At 38.9% G+C, this 20,458-nt stretch overlaps 1 protein-coding gene across 1 annotated transcript in view; it reads right to left on the bottom strand.

The window, feature by feature from the left end:
• Nucleotides 1-15,495, bottom strand: part of LOC126188140 (DDB1- and CUL4-associated factor 13) — a 49,731-nt gene extending 34,236 nt beyond the window's left edge. Inside the window, exons 1-2 of the mRNA XM_049929630.1 lie at nucleotides 15,321-15,495; nucleotides 11,304-11,503 (exon numbers count right to left, since the gene is read on the bottom strand). Of these exons, the coding sequence (XP_049785587.1) occupies nucleotides 11,304-11,503; nucleotides 15,321-15,390 (270 nt within the window). The 5' untranslated portion in view covers nucleotides 15,391-15,495. The remainder of the gene's footprint in view (nucleotides 1-11,303; nucleotides 11,504-15,320) is intronic.
• Between the last annotated feature and the right edge of the window lie 4,963 nt (nucleotides 15,496-20,458).

The raw sequence follows: 20,458 nt of genomic DNA, 5'->3' as shown, positions 1-20,458 counted from the left end.
TGGTGTGTAGTTAAAATGCTATAAAACAATGTATTAAAAACATATGCAGGAGTGCAATCTCTCCTGTACTACACCAAATCTAAAATTACTGTGGGCTTCTGTAATAACCATGGTGGCATGGAGTTAAAAGTCTGGATTTAGGATTGTACATGCTCCAGCACATGCTGCATGCAGATCCCAAACAGTATCATTGCTTGTGGACAATTGGAGAAAAGGCATTGCAGAAGTGGACAAGAAAAAGTAAGGTACACAGATCAGTTTGGAGCGGCAAGAAACTTACATGCCTGACACACTATGAGAAGCTGCCACCAGATGGTGAGTGGCGGTTCTCGTGCGTCAGCACCAAGACAATATCGGGCCGGTCCCGTAAGCACACATGGCCAGCCTAATCCCATCATGTAGTGGATGCCCATCATTTTCACAAGTGTGGGACAGCAGCTACAGAGCATGTTTTCCTGTGCTCTCACCACCTAACGGATGTATGTTTGGACATCAAGAAACCCTAAAATGCTATTTGGAGCCACAATATCTTAAGAAGTTCCATCAACTGATGACTTCTCTGTCTTTTGTTCCTCCTTAGGCCTCACAATGATGACTAATCAGTTGCAACTGACTATTCAACAACTGGAGGAATTTATGAGATGAGCAGTTTTAAATTCTAAAACATGAAATGTATGTTTGTTTTTCTTTTTAGCTGTTCACATACTGTTTTGAATTTTCCTGAGTTGAGGATGGTGGACATTGTTCTTATTTTTAAGTACACAATGAGATTTCTAGGCTTCACATCTGACTAATTGCCACACCTTAAGGACCTGAAAAGACAGTCCCTCAACACAGTCAGTATTTTAAAATACATGAGATTTTGGCTCGATTGTAAGTGCACAATGTATGGATTTGCAAGACCCCCTGATATTAAAACATTAGACATGGAGCAGCATGAAGGAATTAAGACTGGTCAGTGGGGCATTTAGAACGAGCCCTGCATTGAGCTTCTACGCTGTGACTTGTGAGCTGCTGCTCCATGTTAGAGATGAGTGTGGCTGATTTTAAAGTTTTACACTTAGTTAGAACAGAACCTCCTAAAGACGTCCAGAATTATTTTAGACTAGATGAATCATAGGAAAGATTGTGCCTTTCGGTCTCTGCTTTTTAACATTTTCAATACGTTTTAAAGTTGTCTGCACTGTTAATTCCAAACAAGGGAACTCTCGTGGCTGTTCAGTGGTTTTCCCCAGTGATGTCTTCAGGATTTACCTCCCTTGTGAATATACTGTAGTCCCTATTCACCGCAAAGCTCCATGTAATCCTGAAGGCACTCAGGCAGATAAGACATCTTCAGGGCAAGTGGTTTCTCATCTGCTCTGATTCCCTTAGTGCCCCACAATCATTGCAAAGACATGTAGCCTACAGAGAAAATGGTTCAGGTAATACATGACCCTTCATACTTTCTTCAACAGAGGGGGAAACACATCATTCTGCTGGATACTGGAACATATAGGAATCAAGGGAAATGAATAAGCAGACCAAGCCACCACACAGCCCTGCAGGGAACATGAGGTGATACAATGTGGCATTTCCCTGCAGTCTGTCAATTCACTTCCATGCAGTTGTGGCAGAGGATCAGCTGGCAGTGAGGGACAATAACCTGAAGTTGGCGAAACCAACTACATGACAGTGCCATTTCTCATGCTGATCAGTCAGGTAGGATGAAGTGACCCTGATCTGCCATGAATTGGGCACTGTTCCCTAATATGTGGCTTCCTACTCAAGGAAGAGAGACCCTCTCACCTCCCCCGTCGGTGGAGCCTGTGGCATGGGAATCACTGTACGCCACGTATTAACTTAGCACATTCTATATTATTATAAGCACATGGAAACGAATTTATGTTTTTCTTTTCAATTCTCATTTTAATAATTTTGGTCTTATAGAATTTTGGCTGCTGCAGCTGCGCGTCTGGCTGGCCTGTCGAGCACACCCTTGAGGTCGCATAATGCGTTTACCCGCACTGGTAGCCATCTCCGCGGACTACTGCCTGTGCCTGAGCTCTTCCCTCGTCCAACCTTGCCCTTTGTTGAGTTTTTCGGGAGCCAGGGCGGTCGCAACTGTCTGGCAGTCTGAGTGTGATTATCGACGTTACAAATAAACACCGTACATCTGGATACTTATTCCTTAGCTTTGAATCTGAAGATGAATTGCTCAACAGATATAATGTTCACTGAAACTGTTGATGCTGCTAACTCCTCATCAAGGGCTTCCTTCATTTGCAATTAGTTCTTGTTAATCATCATAAGGTCTCTGTATACATCTGAGTTTTATTTCACATACTGATACTTAATTATCAGCTTTTTTTATGTAACTTATGATGTAAACGCTGGAGAATCCATAACAATCAGACATTGACTTTTGTTTGTACTCGCACAATAATTCATCCATAAACAACTTTCAAGCGAAGCGTCTGGATGCCAACACATACTTTCGAAGATAATAAATATACTGTATTTTGACCTCATTAACCCAACAAATTATCATCAGGGAAACTTCAAAATCGAAAAGTCAATGATTCTGAGTTTGTTTTATACAGCATACAAATGTTGTTATACAGCAGAAATAAATGATGATGCATTTGTTTAATAATTCAATAACGAAATGCTAAAGTTTCTTTGTTACCTAATTAAACATCACTTTTAATTCGTAATGACCTCTTGTGCCTCAGAAACGGGCAAGTATGTGCAACTGACCAACATCTAATGTATTTAACCTTCATTTATGTACATATTGTACATAATATCTCTATATACAAAAATGAAATGTGTGTGTTAGTCTCACTAAAACTCAAAAATGGCTTAACCGATTTGGGTGATGCTTTTTTTGTTGCATTTGTAATTGTTAAGGCAAAGTTTGTATGAAAGAAAAGTTTGGAAAAGTTGCCTAGAAACCTGGAAAACTCTGGAAATACTGGAAGAGCTTTTTTCTATGGGATTTTCATGATTTTTATTCTGTTCATTATGGTCTTGGACTTGGAAGCATCCAGTCTGTGTGTCAGCACGGACTGGATGTTTCACACGTACATACATAATGTGTTTGTTAGAACAGTAATTCATCTGGAGAGCTTCTTCCAGCTCAGATAAGTCTGTGTTTGTATTAATTTATTTTCATTTTGCACTGTTATATTCCCATCCTCCTCCTCATATAGGCCTTGGACCAGCAATGGTAAAGTTAACAATATTTTTTATAATTTTTGTACTTTTTCATTTTTTGTTTATTTTTAAATAATTTTGTCAGAAGTTAGGGCTTAATTTCATCTTCCAAATGTAGAAACTTGGCTAATAGTTGTTCTTAGTGTGGTACGTTTCAAAACATGGTACAGCACACAAGGATACATTGCATATTTTGCATTCATATTTCTCTGCGCTCATTCTGTTTCGAGTAGACTGTATGTCTACGCCACAGTCTGCGTTTCTTGAACCAATCACTTGGGATGACATTTGGAAAGTGCCTTCCACTATAGTGCAAAGGATTCACATCATCAAGCATCTTCCTTTCCTATCTCTTCTCCATTCTGAAGCAAATTTTTCCAAGAATTTCTCATACCAGACATGAATGAAAATCTGCTAATGGTATTTTTCTCCATGTCATCGATCTGTGAAGAGTGTGAGCATTCAAAACACAAGACCCACACCACGCAAAAAAAAAGCTTTTTTACCATTTAACAGATTTACGTATAGATCCAACTGAGCTTAATAGCATGTCAGGGCTGTATACTGCACCCATACTTGCACTGTACTCATAGTCGACAACTCACTGTGGCTTCATTACTTTCTCACCAGTCTTCCTGTTTGTCTTTCCCAGGTCACACAATTCTGTAGTGATACAGAACAGTTAACATCAACACTTCTCTTTTGTTGCAGAACTTGATGGCAAGCATTTTGGCAGTTGACATAAAATCAACTTCTCCTCATTTAAATTTCCTCTGTAGATTCGGCAAATTGCACCTGTTGCTATATGCAGTACCACATGCTGCTGTTCTATGGCTGTGAAGCCAGAGGAACAGATCTGGGCTTGTATACCAACTGTCAACACACAGGTTATGTCCACATTCACAGTACGGCTTCATTAGAGTTGCCACTATATTGCCAGATTTCCCCAAGTTATGGATTTCAATTTCTGTTGTTGTGCCTGTATATACAATGAAATCAAAGACATTTTCACTTTTACCGTCACACAACACAAATGTCTTGATTCTAAATCTACTTCATTTCGAAGGAATAAATTGTTTAAAAGATAAGCAACCTTTGAACAATAATGGAGTCTCATCAATGCAGAGCTTTTTGTACGGATTAAACGCACTGCAAAATGAGCAGTATCAATTATTTTGCTAATTTCAAACAAACTGTCATCTCTATGATTGAGACATAACTTCGTCGAAAAATGGAGTGCTCAGAAGTACATCTCTGGACCAATATTCCTTATTCTCAACTTTTTAATGTGGGCCATGAGAAGCCACATACCAATGAATCAATACAGTTCCTCAAGACCAGTATCTTTCCAGGTGGACTGTCGAGAATGATTCTAATGTATTTGCAATGGTGAAAGTGTAAGATTAGTTCATTTCAAGTGCTATAAATTTCATCAGATTTTCTGACTGAAATAGCATGAAAAAAGATAGAACGCAGGCACTAGTTGGCAATAATGTCCTGCAGCTGGACTGAAATCATGCTTTTGCCAATCAAATCTGTCAATAAGGCATGGCCTTTTACGGATCGATTGGTCTCCACTTTTAGAATCTGAAGAGGGTCGGGGGTTGATTTGAGTGGAAGAGACCAAACTGCGAGGTCATCGGTCTCATCAGATTAGGGAAGAATGGATACGGAAGTCAGCCGTGTCCTTTCAAAGGATCCATCCCAGCATTTGCCTGAAGCGATTTAGGGGAATCACGAAAAACCTAAATCTGGTTCATCGGATGCGGGATTGAACCATCGTCCTCCCGAATGAGAGTCTAGTGTGCTAACCACTGCGCCACCTCGCTCAGTCAGAATCTGAAGAAGAGCTATCCTGGTGAGCTCTATTAGGTGAAGTACGTAGATTCATTACAACAGGTTTCTTCTGAAGAATCATCATCATCACTACAGTCATTGAAGATGCCTCACAGACTGTCACTATCATTCCTCGTGAGTATCTCCAGTATCTCTTCGTCAGTGCATCCATGTTAATGTGCCATTTGTTTGCACAACACAAAAGTGATAGCACTCTAAAAATCCAGATGAATAGGCAGAAAGCTAAAAGACACCACAGAAGCAGAATGCAGATGATCACACAAATCAGCTACCATGAATGTAGAACAGCAATTGTGAAATCTGACGGAAATACTGCTGATAGTGGAACTGGCTGATGGTAAAAGCCACTATTAGGACTCAGGTACTGCCAGGCTGCAATGGTGAATGCCATCCGCAGTGCCCATGGGAAATACCACTGCAGCGGCTAATGAGGTCCGCAGCCCCCAAGGAAAGGTGGAGTGTGGCCAGATATCACGTCTGCAGCATTCAAAGGGTTAATGACCTTGCTCCTGTGTGCCCACACCACCATTTTATCATGTCCTCAAGATTACAATGTCTGTTGGATTCTACTTACTGTCTCCAACTTCCTGTTTACTGAATATAGTCCTCCTTTACCATATTGCCTGTTCCCTACTGGTTTTCATTCCTACCTAACCACTATCTGACTCAGTACGAATAAATCACTCCAAAATTCCCCCCCCCCCCCCTTTTCCCTCTCTGATTCCTAAGCTCTCTACCTACATATATGCATCCTTTCAATTTATAGCTCTCCACACAGCCTTAGCACCCAGCATTCCACATGTTCACCCTGATTATCATTTTATTTTTGTCTAATAACTCTTTCTAAATAAATTCACCTACAGATGCAAATAGGGCTACTGTACCTCCAGGAGACTTTACCCATGAGGAAGCCTTCATAACATCTTTAGCTGAGAGGTGCATGTGCTACATAGAGATAATGGGATTCCGCTTTGCAGTACTGTGTCCTATTAAGTTGTCCTGACCATGGCTGCAGGTAGCATCACAGTTGTTATACCAATCACTTCGGTTTTTGCAGACAGGTTGGAGCTTCTCCAAGTACCAACTCAACAGAGAGGACTGTTACTTCCGCTCTGTGAGCTAACACCCAAACCTCCAGATGTCAGACACTCAGATCAGTACCAAATGTTATACATCATTAGAGTATCGACTCAAAGCCTGATTCAGTTCATATTACGTGCTGATGTCCAGCAGAATGGGCATAAACGTTAATTTAAATTAATATCAGAACTATGGAGCACATAAAAAGCATAATTTTAAGTAATTATTATGTATAGCTTCCCCTTTACAAGAAGGGGGATAAGGAGATACCATCAAACTATCAACCAATTTCACTTTTGCCAGCTTTCTCAAAAATATTTGAAATGGTTGTGTTCAAGCTTCTCCTTAAGCATCTGACTGCAAATAACATATTGTCCAAGTCACTGTTTGGATTTCTTAAGGGTTCTGATACAGAGAAAACTATTTGCACTTACAGTGAGAATGTACTTAATTCGTTTTCTGTGACCTATCAAAAGCCTTTGACTGTGTGAATCACAGCATTCTCTTAAGTAAATTAGAATATTATGGTGTCACCAGCAATGCTGCGAAATGGTTTGGGTCTTTTCTTTCCAACAGGAAGCAAAGATTGTCATTCCAAAATACCTGTGCAGTAAGCAGTCAGTCTTCATCTGATTGGGAATTAATTACATGTGGTGTTCCTCAAGGCTCCACCTTGAGTCCATTGCTTTTTCCTGTGTACATTAATGACCTCTCGTCTGTTACATTGCCAGATGCTAATGTTGTTTTGTTTGCAGATGATACAAAAACTTTGCAATAAGTAGCAAGTCAAGTACAGATTTAGAAATAGCTGCTAATCAAATTTTCACTGACATTAATAAATGGTTTAAAGCTAATTCATTGTCATTAAACTTTGAGAAGACCCACAATATGCAGTTCAGAACCTATAAGATATTTCCTTCCAGCATGTGTATAACATATGAAAACATGCAGATAGAAGATGTTGACTGTGTTAAATTTCTGGGATTACAACTAGATAATACGTTCAGTTGGAAAGGACATACCACAGAATTGCTCAAGTGCCTAAACAAGCCTGTATTTGCAGTGAGAATGATGTCAGGTGTAGGAGATATAAATATAAAAAAAATTGCATACTTTGCTTACTTTCATCCTATTATGACATACAGGATCATATTCTGGGGTAACTCATCAAACTGAGCAAAAGTTTTTAGGGTGCAAAAACATGTGATAAAAGTCATTTGTGGTGTAAATTCCAGAACATCCTATAGAAACCTGTTCAAGGAACTTGTATTCTCACCACTGTTTCTCAATATATTTATTCCTTAACAAAATTTGTTGCAAGTAATATATCTCTATTTCCAACCAGTAGTTCAACACATAGTTTCAATACTCAGGATAAGAACCATCAACATGAACACCTAAAGTCACTTACCTTGGTCCAAAACGGGGTCCAATAGTCAGGAATACACATTTTCAATAAATTGCCAGTAACCATTAAAAACTTTTTGTTTCAGAAAAAGCAAGGTTTAAAGAGAGTTCGAAAGACTTTTTGATAGGCAACTCCTTCTACTCTATAGATGAATATCTTAACAGACTGTTAAGCCAGCTTTAGTAAAAATGTCTTTTAGATTTCAGTTTTGACAGCACTTGGTCACAACAGTCAAGATTAGGTATTTCTGTATGATAAATTTATTAATAGTGCACAAGAATGTTTCATTCTAGCAGCATGTTAATTCTGTAAATATTAGCTGTTCCAGTTTACCGCATTGTACTCACCTATTTCGACAATCTCCTGACAAATGATCAGGGTAGTAAGTAGTATATTTAAATCTTTTTTGTTTTAATGTTATACTTTATGACATGTTCCACACCCACGAAAATCATCTCATTTTTTGGGTCTATGGAACAAAAACTGAATCTAATCCTATCTAATCTCACTGGAAAATTGGTAGAGCATTAGATTGTTGTACCAAGGGTCATGGATTCATATCCCAATGATGACAAATTTTTACTGCGTTATGCACAAAAGTGTTATATGGCACTATTAATACTTCCGCATGTGGGATGCAATTGTTTCTTTATTCTACTATTCAGACTGTTTATGTTTATTCAGTGAAACTACAAATACATTAGCTGCTTCATCTCGAGTGGTGCCTGTTCTATCGGACATGAGCAACAGAACATAATACCTATCTATACAAATGTACTCTATAGGTTTGCTACTTTCACCCTAACGAAGCAAAAGCAGACTGCCAAAAGAACATTGCTTCAGACTCCGAAAAGTCCTTTTACATGTCAGAAAAATGTTCTCCCCTATGACAGTTTCACACATAAACAGTTAAACAAAGTCATCAGTTAGATCTGAACACAGGACATTTAGAATGACGACCTACCAACTTACGCACATGAGATTTACAAAACCACCGTTCACACATACACCTTTCACGTGCTCTGTAGTTCTGGTGTCACTTTCAATCACCGTTTACGCGTGACTACTGGACAACAGAACATAGGATGAACAAAATCGGTGTTTTGGTTGATACTCTATCAACATACAGCATTTGGCACTGATCAGAGTGTCTGACATCTGTAGGTTTTGGTGTAAAAAGTCTTAATAAGACTTTCATTACAGCTGCAAAAGACATTGATTAAACTATACAACTTGCATATCTGTAATGGCAGAAAGAAATGGCCAAAAAAACAATGAAGACAACATTTAATACATTTCTGTTTGGTCACATTAACAACCATAAACAGTGAGAATTCCATGAGTAATATTTTTTCCTTCAAAGAACTGAAATGTATCCAAATAGCAATAACACGGTACACAAATGGAAAATGGGGTCAGGTGAACAATGTGAACCGTCTGTTTTTTTTTTTTTTTTTTTTTTTTTTTTTTTTTATTATTATATACCATGTTAGACTAGTGGAGATAATGAGTGAATTGAAGAGCACAATACTGTCATTCTGTTTTGAGCAGTGACGGTCATATTACTGGAGGCCAACTGAAGATGAAGGTACCACATGTCTGTTTTGACCTATGACGTAACTGTGTTGTGTGACATATTTGAAATGGATCGTACCTGTAGAGGGTGTGTTGCAGTATATGGTGGTGCGCTGTAGTGTGGGATGTTTGTTTCTAAATTTTTTGTGACTGCTCTCGGTGATTCGCTGGACTTCTTGAGTGTTGTTTGTGAAAATAATACTGGATGAGTTTGCAGCAGTTCATTAGTGAGTTATTTTAATGCTGGCGGTTTGAGCAATACATTTATTCTTAGGTTTAGAATTGTTAGTGCTGTCTGTTGTTTATATTTGGAGACTTAAATTTATGTTTCATCTTTTGATAGTTACGGATATGAGAATTAAGTACACAAGCATGTCCCTGCATGCCACAATGGGGACAACATGTTGACCATGATAAAATTCCTACAGTTATTTGGTTTAACTGCCGAGTATGTGAAGTGTTACATTTGTGATTTGTGGAGGAGGTACAAGACTGACCGAAGCTGCTGTATCTCAGACCACATACTGGTATATGTGGTGCTGTCAGCATTCTATCTGGAGGGGTTCCTAGTTTGAGAAGTTTAGATTGGCCATTTTAGAGATTGTGTTGATGATATATTACTTTTGCTACCATTGGTTTTTTAGATTTGCATGTTGGCTGATTTGGATGGTTTGTCGTGTTATTTTTATTGAAGTATGTGTGGGATGTGTGCTCACGTGCATTTACTGTGTTAACAAAATTGGTGTTAGCTGCTTGTAATTATGTTCGATTGTGATTGGGAGGTATTGTGGAGCTGATTTTATGTACATTACTGGTCTACAACTTTCAGTTTTAATTATGAGAGCGAGTTTTGGCTTTGTGGCATTGTGGACTTTGCTTTAGCTATATAAGCCAACTGACCTACCTTCATAGCCAGACAGTTAATGTCACTGGTTTCGGTGCGGAAGGACCTGATTTCAATTCCCGATACCTCCTCAGATTTTTTCTGAGATGTAAGAAGGTCTGGTACAGAGTCTACTCAGATCTTCTGAGGTCAAATTTGGAGCTGCTTGACTAAAGAAGCACCAGCATTATCAGGATTGGCAATATGCTAATCACATCACACAATCATGGAACTGCTTTGGAGGCACAGTCGGCCAATCAGAACAGGCCAAGACATAACCCATCAGTGGTGTTTACTTACTTTACTAGACCAACTGAAGTGTTAGATAACAGACTTGTCAAATTGTGTGGGGTTTTGTGAGTTAATGGATTTCTTTGGAGCTATATAAGTCAAGGAAAATTACCGACACCAGTTTTTGTTCAGGTTTTTTCATTGTAGTTTTGTTGATTGCTGAGGATTTTATTTGCTTAATCTTTGAGTTAGTATTTGTTTTGGTATGTTTTTATTATTAGGACTGTCATATATTTAGTTTATCCACACCCAAAACCACCCAAATCCTGTGGTTGTTCCATTAGTTTAATGATTTTTCTGAAATTAAATACTGTTTGTATTATTTGTTCAAATGGCTCTAAGCACTATGGGTCTTAACATCTGAGGTCATCAGTCCCCTAGAATTAGAACTACTTAAACCTAACTAACCTAAGGACGTCACACCCATCAATGCCTGAGGCAGGAATCGAATGTGCAACCGTAGCAGCAGCGCGGTCCCGGACTGAAGTGCCTAGAACCGCTCAGCCACAGCGGCCGGCATATTATTTGTGTCTGCTTGTGTGTGTAATAAGCAACGTCATGGTCGTCATATTGTATAAGCTCGAAATAGAGGTATCAACCATCTTTATCAAGGGTTAAAGCCAACAGGTGGTACTGCATTCTCCAGTTTGGCCTTTTATAGTTACACTGATGCCCATTATGAAAACCTTTATTTTAAAAGAGTGGTCTGACATTTTCTGCTCTTTAATGTGTTGGAAGGCATCAACAATAAGAAAATCACTTAAAACCTCTCATTTCCAATGAGGTCTTGTTAGTTCACTGGTTTTTGTTATGTTTTCGTGTTGATCATTTCTTGAGGCTCGTATTTTCACCAGGCTGAGTGTGTCACATCTATATAGGTGCAATGTTGCATTGTTTACTAATTATAGAAAATGAACCTAAACTGAGTTCACAAGGTTCTATGGGCAGATGCTTGGGAATGTAAACATTCTAATCACCATAAATCACAAAAAGTGATATACTGAAACTTACCTCTCCATCATACGAACCACTAGCTACTGATGAAAGACGAGCAGGATGTTTTACAATGCAACTGACTCCTTCTTTATGACCTTCTAAATTTCCAATAAATGGTTTTGCAAAGACCCGCTCAAGCTTCACTGCATTGAGTGCACGTATATATTCTCGAGGTGCTTCAAATGGATGAAGATTTGGATCATAGTTCCTAGGTACTGAAATCAAATAGACAAAGCATTGCAGGCAATGATAAGTTTGTCGCAGTCCAACATTTCCGAAAATGTAGAAAAAATATTAGGTTGTCAAATATGCTCATTTTTGCAGCCATTCTGATAACTTTTTACCTGTTTCACACTATTAATCTCAGTAATAGAAAAATGGGTTTGATTTATAATGAAAGACATTACAATATTTACCTTCCGAAATTTTCATTCTTTTAGAAGATTAATTGGATTGGCATTGGAGTATTTGCAGTAGGCCTAAGAGACAAGAATTTTAAATCAATTGAGGTAGAAACTGAGCCTGTATGTGAAATGACTGTGGCATTAACTGTAATGACTGGAATCAAAGCTACAGAAGCAACTGATTACTAAAAAAGTAAAAAATGAATTATATTCTCTAGTGCATAAGTATACAAGCCATGTTATACTGGTTGGAGGAGATTTTCATAAGCCCACACTTGACAGGCACCATTGATACTTCACAGGTGGCAGACAATATAACTTCCTGCAAAACAGTCCTAAAAGATTTCTCAGAAAATTATTGACATCAGATGGGTTAGCATTCAATCCATGATGGAAATATATACAACTTGTTAGTGACAAACAGATCTTACTCCTTTGGCTGTGTCCACAGAGAGATAGGAGTCAGCGATCACAATTAAATTGTAGCAACAATGAACACCAATATAAAAAGTACTATAAAAGCCTATATGTGCAGTAAAATTCATAAGGAGGTGTGTATCTTACTTCTCAGGCATGTGTAAGTGGCAGTCAAATGAAAACTCAAGATCCGATACAATGGGAACATGGAATGGTCGGGTTAACCGCAGCTGACGATACCAAAATGAAAATTAGAACCCGCCATTTCCCTTGACCTACCAACACCTACAACTACGAAAAACGAAACCAAAACCACAACACCTCAAAAATTCAAAAGGCAAACATCCCTATGTAAATTAAAATACATTCAATGCACAATAAATACACAAAACATTACAACTCGAGAAAAATAGACCCTCAAAAACAATTACTTACGACCAACCAATTTCAGCGCTGCAGAGTATGTCAGTCATGCCAAACTGACACACACACACACACACACACACACACACACACACACACACAACTCATAAACTCCACACCTTAATGAGATCACACACCACGACAACCTTAAGTCATGGGTCAAAGCAGACGGCTGGAATCAGACGCTTCATTGACCCGACCCGGAAGCGTCCGATTTCACCCATCTGCTTTGACCCATGACTTAAGGGTGTCGTACTGTGTGGCATCATTAAGGCGTGGAGTTTATGAGTTGGTGGTTGTTTTTGATGGCGCCATGTGTGTGTGTGTGTTTGGGATGACCGACATACTCTGCAGCGCCCAAATTTGTTGGTGGTAAGTAATTGTTTTTCAGGGTCTATTTTTATCAAGTTGTAATGTTTTCTGTATTTATTGTGCATTGAATGTATTTGAATTTATGTAGGGATGTTTGACTTTTGAATTTTTGAGGTGTTGAAGTTTTGGTTTCGTTTCTCGTAGTTGTGGGTGTTGGTGGGTCAAGGGAAATGACCGATTCTAATTTTCATAGTTTTATGTATAGGTAATGGTGTTTTGGAATCTTCAGCTGCAGTTGACCTATATAGATCAAGATAAGTGTCCGATTCCTGTAGATTTTGTATTTTTTTTTTCTTTTGTTCGTCATTTTCTGTGTTTTGGGACCATGGTGGTTTTTTTTTTCTTTTTTTTTCCCCTGTTATATTTAGCTTGTCCCATCCCTGAAACCCTCAATTTCCCGTGGTTGTCCCATTAGTTTCATTGAATGTTAGGAGGGAAATGTTATTGTCTTATTTACATGTATTTTCGTGTTTGTTGCTGTGTGTATGTAGTGACACCATAGGCACCGTATTGGAGACGCTTAGAATAGCTATTTCTGCCATATTGATGACGTCATGGGTCAAAGCAGACGGGTGGAATCGAGCACTTTCGTAATCCAAAAGTAATCACCAACTATGTAAACAGATTTATTGAACTGGAAGATAATCAGATCCTGTTTTGTATAATGTGGTCAGCCACTGAACAATTCACCAATGAAATTCAAAATTGTTCACACAAGTTCTGGTAAAATCACGATGACCTTTTTCTTTGACAGTAGAGGCCCTCGAGCATGGAACCACAATCAGTTCATGGCACTATGAAGCCCTTTTGCATGAACTGTGACAAACCATAAAGTCACAACGCTCAGTAATGCTGTTGAACACAATCTTACTGTTGTGTGATAATGCTCTCCCCTACACTGCCAATTGAACAAAGGCTACAACTTTTCGGTTGGGAAACACTGCAAAACCCCTGTATAGCCTAGATCTTTCACCATGTGGTTTTCACATCTTTGGAAACGTGGAGGAACACATGAATGGATGTCGGTTTTAGTCAGATGAGGAAGTGCAAGAAAGAGCATGGTTTTGGATTCGCCAGCAGTCCCTCGAATTCAACGAAACAGGAATTGCTCATCTCGTCTCACAGTGGGATAATGTCTTAATGAATGACGAAATTACTTTTCAATGGAACCATTCTATGGTCTCACTGTGGTGAGTGTTGAGCTTTCATTTCACTGCCCCTCACAAATGAGTTGTCTGAAGTTACAACAAACAGTCAACCAAGCTCAAGAAAACATGTACAAAGCAGAACAATCAGAGAGCTACAACAGCAAAATATTATCATATGAGCTGTAACAAAACTAAAAGAAAAAAAATTATATACAATTGTGATAAGGCTGCCCAATGTCACACAACAGTGCCCAGACACCTGAAAGAATATCTATTAAGTTCTGCTCCATGCTAGATCCATTGAATAGAGACACGTTACTTGTCACTGGCAAAGAGCACAAGTCACATCTACATAAAAAGGAAGCAGAACTGAATGACATAACTAAAATTTAACATTACTTATTCATTTGCAGCAGGTTCCTAGAATATATCTTGATGTCAAACATTATAACCTATCTCTTTCAAAACAGCCTTCCCCATGGAAATCAACAGGGGTCAGGAAACTGATTAGAAACTAAGCTTGACTCTTCCCACAATAACATTGGTGCTATGGATAGGCTATAGTAATCCAAGTTCGGTCGTCGTTTCTATGCTTCTGATTAAATACAACAATAGCTTTTGAAGAAAAAGAAAACCTTGATGTAGGGTAACTAACCAGGTTTGCGGCTGAAGCAAAAGTCCTGACTGGCAGGATCCAGCACATTATCCTGGATGGAGATTCACCTATATTGAAGCAGTTATCTGATGTACCCCAGTGGAAGGTAATAGGGCTGTTAATGGTCATGTAACACATCAATGATTTAAAAATTTGGAACACTGCGTTTGTTGCAATCGCAGACTTTAAAATGAGGAAAATTCTATTTGACAAAATTGCAGTAAATAGTCAAGTTGGATATCGACAGGACAGCAGCCTGGTGGAACGACTGGCAACTAGTTCTTAATACAAGGTTGTGCACTTCACGAAACGTAAAAGGTCATAGCTCTAACAGTTGACTCCAAATCGCTTCATTCAGGGTTGATCATGGAACTCACCTTATGCTACCATCCATTGTTATGATACTGTGTAATTGGGGGAGAGCATAAATTATACTCTAGTCTTCTAAATGATTGCATGTCAAGTATCATTTTCAATTACAATTAAGTGTAAAATCCGCATGCCGTATGAATGATTGTGTCTCACTTGGCGTTTGTGTCACAGTAAGTCACAGCGCAAATCACAACACAACACAACACACAAATTTGGCACAAAACAAGAATAATAAACTCACCTTTGTACAAATCACGTTTCGTTTCACGCAGATAATCGTCTGGATTCCGACAGAGAACTTTAACTTTCATTGTCACTTACAAACAAACTCCACACAAACACAAACACATGTCAAGTAAACATTACAACCATGCTTTACTATCCGTATTGCAAAGACATTCGCTACTTAACACCATGACCAAAGTACACATTGTCGTTTTGAAGTGATCACCATAGTTTTATGTCAGATTGTTGTGACCACTACGTAAAATTCTCGGCAAGTAATAATTTAATAATTGTTTTTTGTGTACAAGCTATTTAAAAAAACAGCACATATTTATATAGGACGTAGTTTTGGTCAGAAATAGAAGAAAAGTTCCCCCAACTGACAACCAGATGTGAGTCGTTTTGTTTGTAATGAGTAACGTGGTGGTTGAAGTGACTGTGCGATAAATTACCAGCACTATCGAAAAACTTTACTCTTCCAGGAAGTCAGCGACTATGATTTATGAACGATGGGACATCAGCCCATCGTGCGACAGTACCTCGTCGCAACATTGTATGGGCGATGGATTGGCTGGTGAGATCCAATAGCATGGGCTACCCCCCCCCCCCCCCCCCCCACAGAATCTGTTTTGCTTTGGTAGTAGAGTTTTTCAGTTTCTTCGTGTCAATTTCATATTTACTAGACACAGTTTCCCGCGTTTTCGTTTGTGTCAGAAAGTAACCGATTTTGTGACATTTTTCAAGTTCTTAACCAAGGGCGAATTATTTAGTCTGACCAGTGTGCTTTGTTAGGTTACTTTTTGAATTTCTGCATGTTAATTTAATTTACTAGACATGGTTCTTTTCGTCAGTGTTTACAGTAAAGTTCTGCCGCACATTTTTGCTCATATTTAGTATGGATAGGGACTGTGACTGCTGCGTGCGGATGCGAGCTGAGTTGGTGACATTTTGCTCTCAGCTCCAGGCTGTGTTGGATTCGGCTACATAGCTAGAGGCTGCACTGGATGGGATTCAGCAGACGTCCAGCACAAAACATGAGTCCACCGATTGGACCGCCAATTGGCCAGACAATTTACTGCTTGTATTGAGATTGATCACTCACCCATGGTCGAGTGGGAGGTCGCCTCGGGACATGGCAGGCTGTGAAAGATTTCCCATGTGGCAGAATGTAAGGCCTCCCCAGTTAGTCTGACAAGCAGGTTCCAAGTGCTAACTGTAGCTGAGAATGTCACTCAGCCATATGCAATCTCTTGTCCTGTTTCAGAGGAAACCTCTCAGCCTTCAATATCTGGGCAGACAGAGAGAGTGAGATTGTTAGTAGTTTGGAGCTCCAATGTAAGGCAGGCTATGAGGCCCCTTAGGGACTTAGTTGCCAAGGAGGAGAAGAAAGCCAGTGTGCACTTCATGTGTGTGTTACTTTGGACTGGAAAAGATTCTCTCTGGTTTTGAGCAACTATCGGAAGTAGTGAAGGCTGCCAGTCATGCTTGCAAGATGAAAGCAGAGCTCATCACTTGCAGCACAATCAACAGGACTGACTGAAGACCTCTGGTACAGAGCCAAGTGGAGGATGTGAATCTGAGGCTCAGGTGGTTCTGTAACTTCGTAGGTTGCAGGTTCCTCGACTTGTGTCACAGAATGGTGGGGTTTCAGAATCTGCTAAATAAGTCAGGAGCCCATTACATCCAGGAGGCGGCTACACAGGTAGCAAGGGCTGTGTGGGGTGGACTGGGCAGTTCTTTAGGATAGAAGGTCTTGGGGAGACACAAAAAGGACCTCAGTCTCAAAGGGTGTAGGTCGAACACATGAAGAATGTAGGCCTAGGAATCATCGGTATAACAGTCGTAAATTTGTCATACCTGTGTTGGGAAAATATAAGAGCTCCAAGTGCTGATACAAAGCATTGATGCTCAAATCGTTGTAGACACTGAAAGCTGGCTAAAGCCGTAGATAAGTTCAGCTGAAATTTTTGTGAATGACCTAATGGTGTTCAAAAAAGAATAACGTAAGTACATTTGACAGTGGCGTGTTTGTTACTTTTAGAAGTAGTTTATTATGTAGCAAAACCGAAGTAGACATTTCCTGTGGGATAGTATGGGCAGAGATCATTCTTGGCTACCGGAATAAAATAATATTTGGATCCTATTACCGCCCTCCTAACTCAGATGATACAATTGCTGAAAGGTTCAAAGAAAAGATGAGTCTGATTTCAAACACTTACAAGACTCATACAATTATAGTTGGAGGTAAATTCAATTTACCTTCAATATGTTGGCGATAATATATGTTCAAAACTGGAGATATGAAAAAACATCATCCAAAACTGTGTTGAACGTGTTCTCTGAAAATTATTTCAAGCAGTTAGTTCATGAGCCCACTTTAATAGTAAACGGTTGTGGAAACGCACTTGACCTCTTAGCAGCAAATAATCCTAGCTAATAATTAGCATCAAAATGGGTACAGAGATTAGTGTGGTCATAGCGTCATAGGGTGGTCATAGTGTGACTGAATACAATAACTCCGAAATTCAACAAAAATAAACGAAAAATATATCTATTCAAAATAACAGATAAAAATTCACTTGATACCTTACTGAGAGACAATCTCCACTCTTTCCAAATTAATAATGTAACTGTAGTCTATATGTGGCTTGAATTCAAAGACATAGTATCGACAGCAATCGAGAGATTTATACTAAATAAATTAACAAAAAACAGCGCTGAGCCCCGATGGTACATAAAATAGGCCACAACATTGTTGCATAAACAATGAAGAAAGCATGCCAAATTTAAGTGAACACAAAATCCTCAAGAATGGTGATCTTTTACAGAACCTCGAAATTTAGCATGGACTCAATGCAAGATGGTTATTATAGTTCCCACAACGAAACTTTGTCTCGAAAACTGGTCGTATGTAAAGCATGCTAGTGGCAATACACAGTCAGTGCCTTCTCTGCATGATAGCAATGGAAATACTATCGATGACTGTGTTGCTAAAGCGGTGTTACTAAACACAACCTTCCAACATTCCTTCACCAGAGAAGACAGAGTAAATATTTCAGAAATTGAATCAAGAGCAGCTGCTAATATGAGTAACTTAGAAGTAGATATCATCAGATTAGTGAACCAACCTAAATTGCTTAGTAAAAGCTAGTCTTCTGGTCCAAATTGTATACCAGTTAGGCTCCTTTCAGAGTACGCTGATGCAGTAGCTTCATAATTAACGATCATATACAACCATCTACACGATGATGAATCTTGTTCAAAGACTGGAAAGTGGCACAGGTCATACCAGTATTCAAGAAAGGCAGTAGGATTACTCCAGTAAATTACATGTCCTTCTCATTAATAACAATATGCAGCAGAATTTTGGAACATATATTGTGTTTGAACATTATGAATTACCTCAAAGAGAACGGTCTATTGACATACAGACAACACTGATCTAGAAAACGTCATTCTTGTGAAACACAACTCACTATATACTCAAATGAGGTGTTGAGTGCTATTGGCAAGGAATTTCAAATTGTATTTGTAGATTTCCAGAAGGCTTTTGATACAATACCTCACAAGTGGCTTGTAACCAACTTGTGTGCTTATAAAATATCGTCTCAGATATTTGATTGGATTCATGATTTCCTGTCAGAGAGGTCACAGTTTGTAGTAACTGATAGAAATTCGTTGAATAAAACACAAGTGACGTCTTCAACTTTTATAGTCCTGTCCTCCTCAGTTGCGCGCAATATTACGGTATATTAACAATTTTTACTTATGGACCGTCTGACAGCAACTGAATAAAACACAATATTAGTGCCATACGCGTTTCGCCTTTATTTTCTGCAAGGCATCATCAGTGGCAGGTTGCGTGGACAATTTCCTACATATTACGCTCCTGTTGCATTTTTGGTGTTGTTCTTCTTCTTATGAACGCCAATTTGCGGTTTTTTTCGCCATTCCACAACACTATGCACAGAACGCTTGTTTTAAAGCAATGTTTTGGTTTCTGTTGACGACTGTCAAATCAGTCTATTGGGTATCAGCATTATGCATATTAGAGCTAGGTGGAAAATGTGATTGCTGTGATAATTATTACACATATATCTCGTATTCAGTAATATATAACAACATTCTGATCAATACATATACACTCAGTGGCTTTGCAACTGCCATATTTTGACGCCAAGGACAAATATTTACTGAATATAAATATTTAACATAACTAACTTTCCAGCATTCATTATACATGTTACTATACCTTCACACCACATTATTCATTGTTGTACTCTGCCCAGTATGTGCTTAAGGTAGTGCCCACTCAATTTTATTGTGCTGAAGTCTGATTTATATGAAGACAAAGTGAGAATGCTACAAGGTAAACGATTTCTTTCCTCACTGATCATCATGAATAACATCAAGAGAGAGAACTGGCTGCAGATGGTAACAATTGTTATGAGATTACATTTCGCTGAAATACTTAAGGTACTTTGTGAGTTTCATTAATATTAATTTTAACACTGCATGCATTAAATTCTAGCCATTGCATATTTAAATGTCTGTGAACACCACACTGGTGACACATTTTTAGGACTTTCTTTGCTGTCTATTAATACATAATTTTCTGTTTTTTTCATCAAGTGTAATTATAATCGACTACAGAGCACATAAACCAAACCATATGAAAAACAGATAATTCCACAGAAATACTGAGGATGACTGTTTCTGTTGCTGGAAAAAGAATTAAAGTCAGAGTTTTCCTTTTTATTAAAAGCCAGAAACCTACACAAGGTAGTGCATAACTTTGGTTGTCATGCACAACTCTCTAACAGCACAGCGGTATGTCGATGATATACACCACATTATGATGCCCTTCATGGAGGGCCATCCTCAGCTAACATTTCAGCAAGATAATGTCCGTCCAAACACGGCGAGAGAGAGAGAGCGCGCGCCAAATCTCTCCACAGTCAAAGGCCAGTATGGCCGAGCGATTCTAGGCACTTCAGTCTGGAACCGCGCTACCCCTAAGGTCGCAGGTTCGAATCCTGCCTCGGGTATGGATGTGTGTGGTGTCCTTAGGTTAGTTAGGTTTAAGTAGTTCTAAGTTCTAGGGGACTGATGACCTCAGATGTTAAGTCCCGTAGTGCTCAGAGCCATTTGAAC

This window comes from Schistocerca cancellata, chromosome 5, assembly GCF_023864275.1.
Source record: "Schistocerca cancellata isolate TAMUIC-IGC-003103 chromosome 5, iqSchCanc2.1, whole genome shotgun sequence".
Lineage (NCBI taxonomy): Eukaryota > Metazoa > Arthropoda > Insecta > Orthoptera > Acrididae > Schistocerca > Schistocerca cancellata.
This window is presented reverse-complemented; position numbering and strand designations above follow the sequence as displayed.